We start from the raw sequence: 11,322 nt of genomic DNA, 5'->3' as shown, positions 1-11,322 counted from the left end.
GGCATTATGTATAATGCCCGTCACGAGATGGGAAAAGTATATAATCTTTATTTTGAACATAATGATGCAGTCAGAGAAGGTCATCGGAAATTAATGAATGGTTATAGAATTCAACACACGTTGACTCGCTATTTATCATAACAAGGCATTTTGATTTGATGGTAAGGAACTACTACGTAGCCACTGTCCTCAGTGAGATCACTTTTTCTTGCTGACTTTCATGAACGGTCAAAATATTCAGTTTACATGTAGCAAACCACGAATTGTAAAGGGGTCATTTTATTACAATAATATTTAATAGTATAATCTATTTTTAATTTACAATTGTCATTGGATTTTGATTTTTTATAAAAATTTAAATCTAATACATTTTTTAAAAATTTCATGGCGAGCGACTTCTCAAACATCATTTTAACTATTTTTTATTTAACAAAAAAGTTATTTTTGTGGTAATTTTTTGAAATGCTATTTTTTAAAGGTTTTCAGATTTATAAAAAAGACATTGACTAGTGCCCCGAGCATTTGTTTCCGGAAATAATCTACAAAATGCAAAATATTATTTTTATGCCAATAATGTTAATTAATTTCAATAATAATATTTCAAACTTAAATTAATATATTTCACGAATTATAGGATAAATAATTTGTTTGAAAGAATAAAAAAATGTTTAAACAACTGACAAATATCCTGAAAAATTTACTGATATAATTCGTTAATTGCGTTCTTGACTTGAGAAAGACTCCGGAAAAATGGTTTAAACGGAAAAAATTGTTGAAAAAATTAATTTCTAAATATATTAAGTTTGAAATATTATTATTAAAATTCATTAACTTTATCATTTATCCCAAAAAAATGATTACTTTTTACAGGTGAGAAAATAATTGTTTGAAAAATAATAATTAGTGAAATAATAATTGTAAATTTGAGACTTTTTGTGACTTATCGTAATAGTTTCCAGTTGGTCAGAAAAATACAGTTTATTATAGTAAAAGCAAGTTAATAAACAAAAGTAATTTTTGGGGGATTTGCAAATTTGGGCTAATTATAATCCTTATATTTGATATAAAATGTGTATCGTCCAATCTGTCCAACCTATCGTGCATTTTTCAGAAAGTAAAATAGTTGAAGTTTACTATTTTTAATAAAATAACAAAGTTCCTTAAAAGGCTATCCCAAGACGTTACAGGTGAAGAGTTTTTTCGTTTTCATGAAAACTGTTCTGAATAAGGGTTAGCTTTTTACAGTTCCCGATTTATTCAAATAATGTTGGATTAAGACTAATAAAGAATGGATGCGATATAACAATCTTTTAAATAATGCCTCAGCAATTAATGAAATTGAAAATTGCATGTCAAATCTTGAAGTTTAACATGTGTTTATAAGAAAAAAGACGTTTTTTAAAAATTTTATTGAAAATCTTCTATATGAGGTGAATCGAGTTGAAACTTCAATTAACTATTACCTGAAACTACTTGAAAATTTTACAAAATGTTAAATATTTAGGACAAAACCTGCAAATTTTTGGAATGATTTGAAGACAATATTATCAAAAATAATACCCAATTTCAAAAACAATTATGTTTGTCTACTAAAATTATTAGCACACATTTATAAAAAAGTTTTAAATAAGTTTAAGAATTCGGCAAATGCTGACTTTAAAGGGCTTTTGAAGCACATTGTAAACTATATTTTCAATCCAAAAATATGATATGTTGCCAAAATCTAAAATTTCTACCAAACAATTTAATTTTGATAATAATAGATTAATTTTTTACCAAATAGTTAAATATGTAAACCAAAAACATGAAATTTTTGAAAAAAAGTTTATTTTCAGTCGAATAGTTTAATAGTCTACCAAATTGTTCAATCCTTAATAAAATGAGATCAAATAGGAATCAACCAGTTAATTTTCAATAAATGAGACGCATTTTTAACCACAACTAGGAAAGGTCAATCTTCAATAAAAAATATAATTTTTTTACAAAAATTAAAATAGTTTAATTGTTAGTTGAAAACATTTATTCTAAAAAAATGAAAAATAAATAAAAAATTTTTTTTTAAAAAATTGATGTTAATTTTTTTCTGATGCGCAAAGACGTTTTTTAAAAATTTTAGCCCAATGGAATTGATATTCAAGAAATTTTGTTACGTCTCATGTCGATTGCAGGTGGGCGACTTGCGCGCGAGCTGTGTGAATGATAGTGCATAATTTAAACTAATTTATTCATTTAATATTATATTAAAAAAATAATAATATAATGCCAAGAAATACTAATGTTCTATTACAACAGGAATAAAAAATAATTGTATTATTAAATGTTGATGTTTTGTTTACTTTTATACAGTTTGTCTCGAGAAATAAAACCATTCCATTGTACATAATATTATTAATTTTATATTATGCATTATTATTTATTTATGCATAAGACTTTGATATTCCATGATTACTTGATTAGCTTTTGTTTTTGGCGCCGGGGAATCGGATCTGAAACTCTCGCTACAGCCTGCGCGCGAGTCGCCTAGCGGCTATCGAATTAAGACTTTAATAATTTTCTTAATATTAATTCGATTGGACTGAAATTTTCCAGCAAACTGCTATGTACTGTTCTTTGCAAATTTCTATCTGGAAGTTTGTTGTTGTTAAAAATTCACTCGGTAAACAAAAAGCTGGAAGTTATAGAAAAGTCCGATAGGCGCCACGCATCAGAAAAAAATGTACAACAATTTTTTTATATACATTTTTTGAATTCCTGTTTGCTCCATCAGTCAAAGAACATTCCGACCTACATTCCATGGAAATTTTATTTAAAAATACGAAAAACTGAGTGACTGAACACGCGTTGAAGTATAAAACGAATTAAAATGAATTTTTTCAAAAAAATCCAGATTTTTGGCTTTGATCAGTAAACTAAAAAAGCTACAGCTTGTTGCTTGGGGGAAAAAGATGCACAATGAAATTCTACATCTAGATATTTTCTTCAAACATTAAAATTGAAAAATGTTTTTAAAACCTTCCATGGGTCTTTCCATTCCCGGTGAAATAAGTTTTTGTGCTCTTATTCGATCAAGCAACTCAATTGAATTTTCAACCAAGGAGGACAATCGTAAGAAAATATGAAACTTTAACAAACTGTTCAACCAAGTAGCTAAATTTCTAAACAAAAGAGGAATTGCCCAGAAAGAAGATTAATGTTCTATCAAAAAGTAGGAATTTTTAACAAAAATGTTGTATTTTAAAGCCAAAGTGACTAATTAATTACAAAGCGGTTTAATTTTTCACCCTAAAAATATAATTTTTCAACAAAAAAGATCATTTCCTACCATCAAGGTATTTTTTGATGTAAGAATTGCATTTTTTAACAAAAGAAGAAGATTTTTTAATCAAATAGTTTAATTTTCTACCAAATTGTTGAATTCTCAATCAAACGAGATTAGTTTAGATCCAAACAGTTGCACTTTTAATAAAAAGGACGAATTTTTTATCAAAAGACATGAATAAATTTTTAACCAATGAGAAGAATTTACAATAAAAAAATGCATTTTTCACAAATTAATCCAACTTTTACCAAGTGTATGAATTTCTGATAAAAAAGATGACTTTTTAACATAATAGGTCTTGTGGGGTTCTATTAATTTAGTTCGAATTTAAGCCAATAAGCAAGAACAAGGCCAACTTTCTTGAAAAAAGAGTAAAAATCATTCTTTTAAATTTATCATCAGTTCTCAATTTATCTCGAATTATCTGAAACTGGTGACGCAGTTCATGGATTTTCCCTAAAAATTGAAGATCTCCCAAAGTGTATGTTTAAAAATACACTGTAGTCTCGCAAGAAAAGTTACCGTAATGGAGTACAAGGTGGTCCAACGGGGCTAGAGAGTGACGCTGCTAGATCAGCGAAGCAACTCCACAACAACGCAGGAGTAAATGAAAAAAGGGGGCAGTATCCTCGACGGTTGATTCTGTCGTCTGCTTTAGTCATTTTCAGTCAGTGGAAAAAATGCCGCAGGACATTTGCTTCAGTTCGCTTTCTGTCACTCAGTGTTTTAAGTTATGCGTTGAGTAACCATGTGTAACCGGGAATTGCGAAAATTCCGAAGAATAACAAAAGAAAGCGTTTATCTTCCTAAGCGAAAAATAATGAGAGGAAGTGCAATCAGGTGCCTCGAAACAGTCTATTCTGCAGAATTTACTTTCTGACCGGGAAATTTACAAATCAATTTAAGAAAAATCTGTCCAATTTCGATATTAACAGCTTTTAAAATAATTATTTAAATTGTTATCTTTTTCAATTATAATACCATTCACTTTATAATTCGCAATTCGAAAATCATTTAATTAAAACATTTTTATTTTTAAGCTAATATTTTTAATGAAAATATTTTATCTTCTAATTTACAAAGTATTCACGTTTAAAAAAAATTAAATTTGTTAGTTTGTAATATTTGAATTTGAATCTTTATACTCCATAATTTATAAAAAATAAAAAAATTTAATTTGTAGGTTGTCTGCATTTCATTAAAATTTCTTTGATTGGAAATTGTTACTACTTTCCATTTTATACGTGTACATTATTAAGCATTCGATTACAAAATTCTTTAAGTAAAAAATTTTCTAACGTCAATTTAAAAAGTTGAAAATTCAAGCGATCTGATTTCCACGTTAATTATGATATAAAACCAAAATAAGAAAAAAAAATATTTGTAAGATGAAACTCTAGCAGAAATTATTCACACGGCCCTGATTGTTTATGGTTTGGCCAGTCCCGAGATTGAAAAAGGGATATAAAGGGTACCTTCGAAACTACTTCTGTTGCGGGACTGCAGTTTATTAAAATAGCCTGAAACAAGTGATCTTCCTTATCCAAATATATAATTATTTATTTCAGTGTTAGTCGAGATATAATTTCGAATGCTTTTTAATTTGAACTTTTCATAAGAAAATAACGAATATAATTATTACGATAACAAAGGTTTGTCACTTTTCAGCTTAGTGCTACCAAAGCCCGAAGGACAAACATTGCAGACAATGGAGGCGTAAAAGTGGCCTACCTAGCCTATCAAGATTTCGTAAAACGTAACGGCCCCGAACCAACATTGCCTGACTTAAAATATTCTCAATCACAGCTCTTTTGGATTCAAGCAGCTATGACACAATGTGCGAAATACTCCCCAGAGTATGCAAAGGACTTCAATACTAAGTACAGTCTATTCATGGATGAATTCCAATTTCCATCAGAATTCAGAGCCACAGGTGTATTTGCTAATATGCCAGAATTTGCAACAGACTTTGGTTGTAAAGCGGGTACAAAAATGAATCCAGTTAACAAGTGTTCTGTATGGTGAAACAAAAAAATGTAAAATGTTGGAATTAAGTATTGCCGAGATCAAGTCCGCTGTACTATATACGGATTGTACTGCGATTTTCCTTGTGTACTATAAATAATAAATATTATAGGAGAATATTAGTACATATTAGAAGATTAGTACAGATGTAATTTAACCTAAATTATTATTAATTCTTTCTCGAAATAAATATTTCACTTTAAAGTAAATCCGCCAATGTATTCCTCCACAGGCGCCAATTTGGACTTGATTGGGCGTCCTAATTTAGAAAAGTATAATTAATTATTGAAATTTATTGCTTTTATATGAGGCTAGATGCACTTCGACCATAAAAATGCATTTGTATTTTCTGCTAAGAAATATTAATTATGCAAACCTACCTAATAAAAGAACCTATGTACGAATACTATGTTAAGGATTAGACTGACTTTGCACAGGGTTGGCGCTACACAACATGAACATTGGATGAAAAAATTCCGAAGCAAGAAAAAATTATTCTTCGGTTCAAAAAACTTTTGCCGACTACACAAAAAATTATATTGGTTGAACAAGATATTAACTTGGTTTAACAAAATGTTTTGCTATTGAAATAAAAATGTGGTCAAACCATGAAAAAAATGTATTGCACACATACCAATAAAATTATTTTATTGTACAAATAAAACTTGTTGCTTGTTTTCATGGTCTAATGTTGACCAATCAAAACGTAGCATGAAACAGTAGACCTTTCATTTTAGAAAGCGAAATTGCGCAAGCGCGAAAAATATATAGCACTTCCGTGTGAGTTCAGGACAATTTTTCACGGAAACGTATGTGGGAATAGTAAACATTGAAGAAAAAAAACTATGTCGAACAATTTGAACTTAACAAACTTCCCACAGAAGAAATGTCTTATATATCAGGTCTCTTGTAGAGTCTATGCAACTCCCATTCTTGCGAAATCTGCTTCAAGTAGATTTGATGTCCGATCCAGCGCAAAAGAAATGCTTAGCTAATTAGACAGTGGAGCTAAAGGCAAGCACTTCAATCCCTCTCTCTATTGCTGGGTCTTTCGATCTCTGTGTCCAAATACCAACTGTTTCTTATCTCGAGAGGTAGAGCGGATTTGAGGAAGATTACCTTGATGGTTGATAGGCGTATGTCCTGGATTTCTTACATTGGAAGCATAGAAGCCAAAGGTTTTAGGACAATAAAAATCATAAGACTGATCGCTAGGGTAACCCGTGCTGCATCCCTCTCACTGATGCTTATGATTTATAGGGGACTGGTCAGAGCGTATCTGGAGTAGGACACTCCCTCTTCCTCCGTGTAAGCAAAGCAAGGCTTAACAATCGCGATCGGGTTCAATATGCATCAATCGATCTGGCTCTGGGTTGCATAAGCTCTACACCCATCCCTATTCTTCTTTCGGAGGCGGGGGAAGTACCCTTTTCCCTGCGGAGATCTCTTCTTGCGAACATATACAAACTCAGAAATTTCGGTTGAAACGATAACCCCCTGCATGGGAAGTTGACATTGCTGGCGGAATTAGCTGAAGGTAAGCGATTGAGGGTTCGTAAAGGTGAATGTGAGCTGATTATTGGAAACAACTCAAGGGCTTGGTTTGCTTCTTCGTCTGATGCTTTGCAGAATAACTACTATTTCGATGAGGAGTGGGAGGACCTGTCAGCAGCGATTAAAGTGGATCTAGATTCCGGTCTAACGTTCCGGGACGCGATCTTATCCCAGTGCCTATTTGACAATTTTATGGGCGCAAGATATGCGGGCGTGGTCACGATTCTTTCGGATGGGTCGGAGAATCCTGTGCTGGACGTGGCGGGATGCGTTTTTGTAATTCCAGAGTCTGGAGTGAAGTTTAGTGTGCGGTTCAGGGATTTCGCATCCCCATCAACGTCTGAATTATAAGGCATCTTTTATGCCCTCAAGCACATTATAAAAAGAGTGTGACGGTATGACGTTATGTTTCTTAAAACCGTTCCACTCTTCTTAATGAAAGGGACACTTATTTTATCAACGCAAATCAGCATTTTGTTCGGCTTTTAGGAGATCGGATAGCCTCGGCTGCGCGATCGGATGTCACTGTCAGCCTTGTGTGGGTTACAGCAGACGTGAGTATTTTAGGGAACAAAAGAGCACATGAAATTGAAAGGTCGACATCTAGACTTCCGTTTGTTGCTTAGAGAGGAATCCCGATGGGCGATATTCGATTGATTTTTCCACGTGAATTCCGGGAATGGTCCTTGATGTGTTAGCTCTATGGAGGGACGAGGGGTTTTCGGGCACAATACTTTTCGCACGTAAATTTCAAGACACCTAGCCTATGGATCCGGAAATGTGTCTTTCCGAGGGGGCTCGTCAACTTGATCACAATGTTGCAGTCTACGCACATATGCACGGGGGGCCATTTTTCGTGCATGGGGTGGAGCCTGTCGGTAGGCTGCGAATATAGTGCCGAGATCAGGAACTTGGCACACCTTTTCCAACGGTGTTCGCGGCTGGCGGCAGTAGCGCTGCTCTATACAAATACATCAAGCGGAGTTTTCCGGCTTTGCTGCCTGTAGAGCAAATTAACATCAATGCCATTATATTCAATCCAACCGTGGAATCTGTGAACGAACTAGGACGTTTTTTTTAGGGTGTTCTGGCCTAATAAGTTAATAATTTTTTTTGTTTTGTCATGAGCTGGGTATGACGTGGGTGTCCCCTTTTCCTTCTTTATCTCATTTGGGTTTGGAGCGAACAGGGACATATATTGTTAAAGGCTACTGTCTGGTTTCGTGATCTACGAATATCAAAGAGAAATAAGATCTGCTCATTTGAAAGTAAACATTCTACACTTAAGATTGCTGCGGCTAAATGGATTAATTCAAACTGGACCATCATTACTATTAATTAGATACATGGCTTATTCAATCAAAGCAGCAACAAGATAAAGAAGAAGTGCTTTTATAGGATACATAATAAAGTAACCGCTTTAATCTCGAAAATACAAACTTAAGATGCAAGTGAATGATAGTGACTTTTTTTAACCTCCATACACATCTTTCTTTGTTACTTTCAACCTACATATTTCGAAAAAGCAGTTTGAAAAAGCAGCTCCAAAGTTTGAGTGCACCTAGGGCGCACGAGTGTTGGTTCTCGCGCTTCGCGCTCGATAATGCATTCACCTCGTGCTTCGCGCCGATATTGTATTTACCCCGCACTAGGAGCTCGATCTTTCTGCACAGACTTTTTAGAACTAAAGGTTAAAGTATCAACAACAGTTGATATAAATAGCACTAAATAAAGCATACATTCATAGCGGGATTGAATGTAATGGTAAAAAAGTCACTGAGTCACTTTATTATTTGTTTAATACCAGAAAAAAGGGTATAGTTTATTAACAAAAGAGTGTTAAAGTTCCTGCATTCAGTAAAAGGCTACATTAAAGAAAACAATTATATAAAAGTAAGACGAGTAGACATGGTGAATCGCGCGCTTCGTAACAATTTACAGACTGACCCTGACCACCTCAACATTTCTAACAGGGAAAATGTATATTAGCATGACAAGATAAGAATGGCACCTTGTAGGCGAAAAAGAAAGAGAAGAGAATACTCACGCGAAACAAACACTTATACAATACAAAAAATAGAGAAACCGACATGAAATATCCAGAACATCCCCCCCCCCCTTTTTCGATAATTAGAAAACACGAAAAATTATAACTTACTACATTGACAGAAAAAAGGAACTTACGAGTTAGGTTCCACCTCCGAAGGGTGAACTGGTAAGACACACGGTTTTACAATGGGTCTATCGAGAGTCCCAGTAGCAGTATTTACGGTAACGGACCTAGAGCCGACTTCATAGGAGGAAGGTTTTCGTGAAAGATAAGCACGAAATCGTCGATCTTGATTGAAGTCACAGTCTTCTGCCATTTTGGATGAGTTTGAAGTCCTTGTAGATATTCAGCGGACCATCTGGTCCAGAAATCTTCATACATCTGTCTGGTAAGCTGCCAGCGTTGTAATCGATTTTTCTTAAGGTCGATTAGGGAAGGTTCTGGAACCATGAAGATTGGAGAACCATTGTCATTTCCTCAAAAGTCAAAGAAGTATATCCCACTACTCGAAGAAAATGATGTTTTACAGAACGGACAGCTGCTTCCCAAAGTCCTGCGAAATGCGGGGCGGCTGGAGGGTTGAAACGCCATGTAGTTCCATTATCAGCAAGATAGCGGCTGATGGTCGATGAGAGGCTTTATTGAAAAGTGTTCGTAGCTGTCTATCTGCCCCGCAAAATTGGTACCGCAATCACTGTAAAGAAAAGTACTTATCCCACGTCGAGCAGCAAAACGTTCTTGAGCCGCTATAAAGCCCTCAGCTGTGTAGTCCGAACACGCCTCCAAATGGACCGCTTTCGTAACAAAACAAACGAAAACTACAATATAGCCTTTATATGCCTTGTGCCCGCGACCTTCAGTTGTTCGCATCCAAATAGGGCCAGCATAATCCAGACCACTTATAGCAAATAATCTAGAGGGTCGAGTAACTCTATGAGTAGGCAGTTCACCCATGAGTTTAGTGCAAGTGGTTGCACGATGTCTAGCGCAAACAACGCAACGACTCAAAACCTTCTTCACGACCCAACGTCCAGTGATTATCCAATACTGTCTCCGTAGATAGGATAGTGTAAATTGTGTTCCTCCATGCAACATAACCTGATGCCCATTCCGAATGATGAGAGTGGTGAGAATAGAGTCCTTGGGTAGGATATCAGGAAATCGCTCGTCAAAATCCATTACAGCGTGCTTGAAACGACCTCCGAGTCGCAGTAAACAGTCGCGAGTCCAAAAAGGGTAGCAAACGAAGTAAAGGACTTTTTTGTAGTAACTGGGAGTTGCTTACGCAACAACTTACATTCTTCGGAGAAATGTCAACGTTATTCATATCCCACCAGACGAGATCTAGCACTTTTTAAAACGTCTGGGATAAGTTTACATGGAGGAAGATCAGTGGATTTCTTCCGCAACCGGTCGATGAATCTCAGAAAGAGAGCAGTAATGCGAAGTAATTCAGTTAGAGTCGAGTATAGACACAGCAAGGACCACGGTGCGTCTAGTTCAAACGTTGCAGAGTGTACAACAATCCTTTTCTCTCTGTTTATGTTTGGATCAATTAAGCCCGTACAAGATGGCCCATAGATTGTCCTTCCCAGGAACATGATACCATATAGCAGCAGGCAGTACAGTCTGTGTTTCCAACACACGATTTGAAATATATGTCATCCATGATAGAGAGTAGCCTCGTATCCAGTCGAGAGTATTTACCGAGTCCGACCACAGGTGACTCAGCATCGCAGTAGAAAAAATTTAAGATTGAACGAATATGAGCTACCAGCCGAACAAGCAGAACAGCCGCACAAAGTTCCAAACAAGGCAAAGGTGTCTCCTTAAGGCGAGCACCCTTAGTCTTAGCTACAAACTAATGAGACCTGTATCTCATCCGAGGGAAGTAGGATCCTCAGATAAACAACTGCACCGATGGCCTTCTCCGACGCTTCTCCAAAACCGTGAAGTTCGCAGCAAGCACGTCAGGAATCTCGGTCATGTATTTTCTCCATGTATCAATGTGATCAGCAGGCAGAGGCTGACCCCAATCTATTTTAAGTTTCCACAAATTCTGCATGAAAATTTTGGCTTCAATCGAGAATGAGGAGAGCCATCCAAGCGGATCAAATAGGCGAGCTATCATGGAGAGAACGCTCCTTTTTGTTGGTATACCACACTCCTCTGGAAGTTCAACCTGAAACTTAAAACAATCTGAAACAGGTTGTCATAGAATTCCGAGAGCCCTGTGGATTGGCTCTTGAGTAAATTCATGAGACGACGCCTTTTTTTTGTAATCTTCCGGGACTCCTTGTAGAACATCCACGCAGTTCGACAACCATTTCTTCAAAATGAAACCAACCGCCTTGAGAAGCAAGTTTACTTAGCG

At 35.3% G+C, this 11,322-nt stretch overlaps 2 protein-coding genes across 2 annotated transcripts in view; one reads left to right on the top strand and one right to left on the bottom strand.

Moving 5' to 3' along the window:
* The window catches only part of LOC117175386 (neprilysin-2-like), a 17,687-nt gene extending 12,343 nt beyond the window's left edge, over positions 1-5,344 (top strand). Inside the window, exon 8 of the mRNA XM_033365094.1 lies at positions 4,988-5,344. Coding sequence (XP_033220985.1) covers positions 4,988-5,344 — 357 coding nt within the window. The remainder of the gene's footprint in view (positions 1-4,987) is intronic.
* Positions 5,345-9,551: 4,207 nt separating this feature from the next.
* Positions 9,552-10,127, bottom strand: LOC117175384. Its single transcript, XM_033365093.1, has one exon. The coding sequence runs from the start codon at positions 10,125-10,127 to the stop codon at positions 9,552-9,554; it is 576 nt and encodes a 191-aa protein (XP_033220984.1).
* Positions 10,128-11,322: the final 1,195 nt, after the last annotated feature.

Source organism: Belonocnema kinseyi, chromosome 6 (genome assembly GCF_010883055.1).
Source record: "Belonocnema kinseyi isolate 2016_QV_RU_SX_M_011 chromosome 6, B_treatae_v1, whole genome shotgun sequence".
NCBI lineage: Eukaryota > Metazoa > Arthropoda > Insecta > Hymenoptera > Cynipidae > Belonocnema > Belonocnema kinseyi.
Note: the sequence above shows the minus strand (reverse complement) of the source record. Positions and strands in the feature narration are given on the sequence as shown.

Excerpts from the sequence above, each read along its gene's own strand:
- LOC117175384 (XM_033365093.1), bottom strand. The coding sequence starts at position 10,127 with ATGGATTTTGACGAGCGATTTCCTGATATCCTACCCAAGGACTCTATT.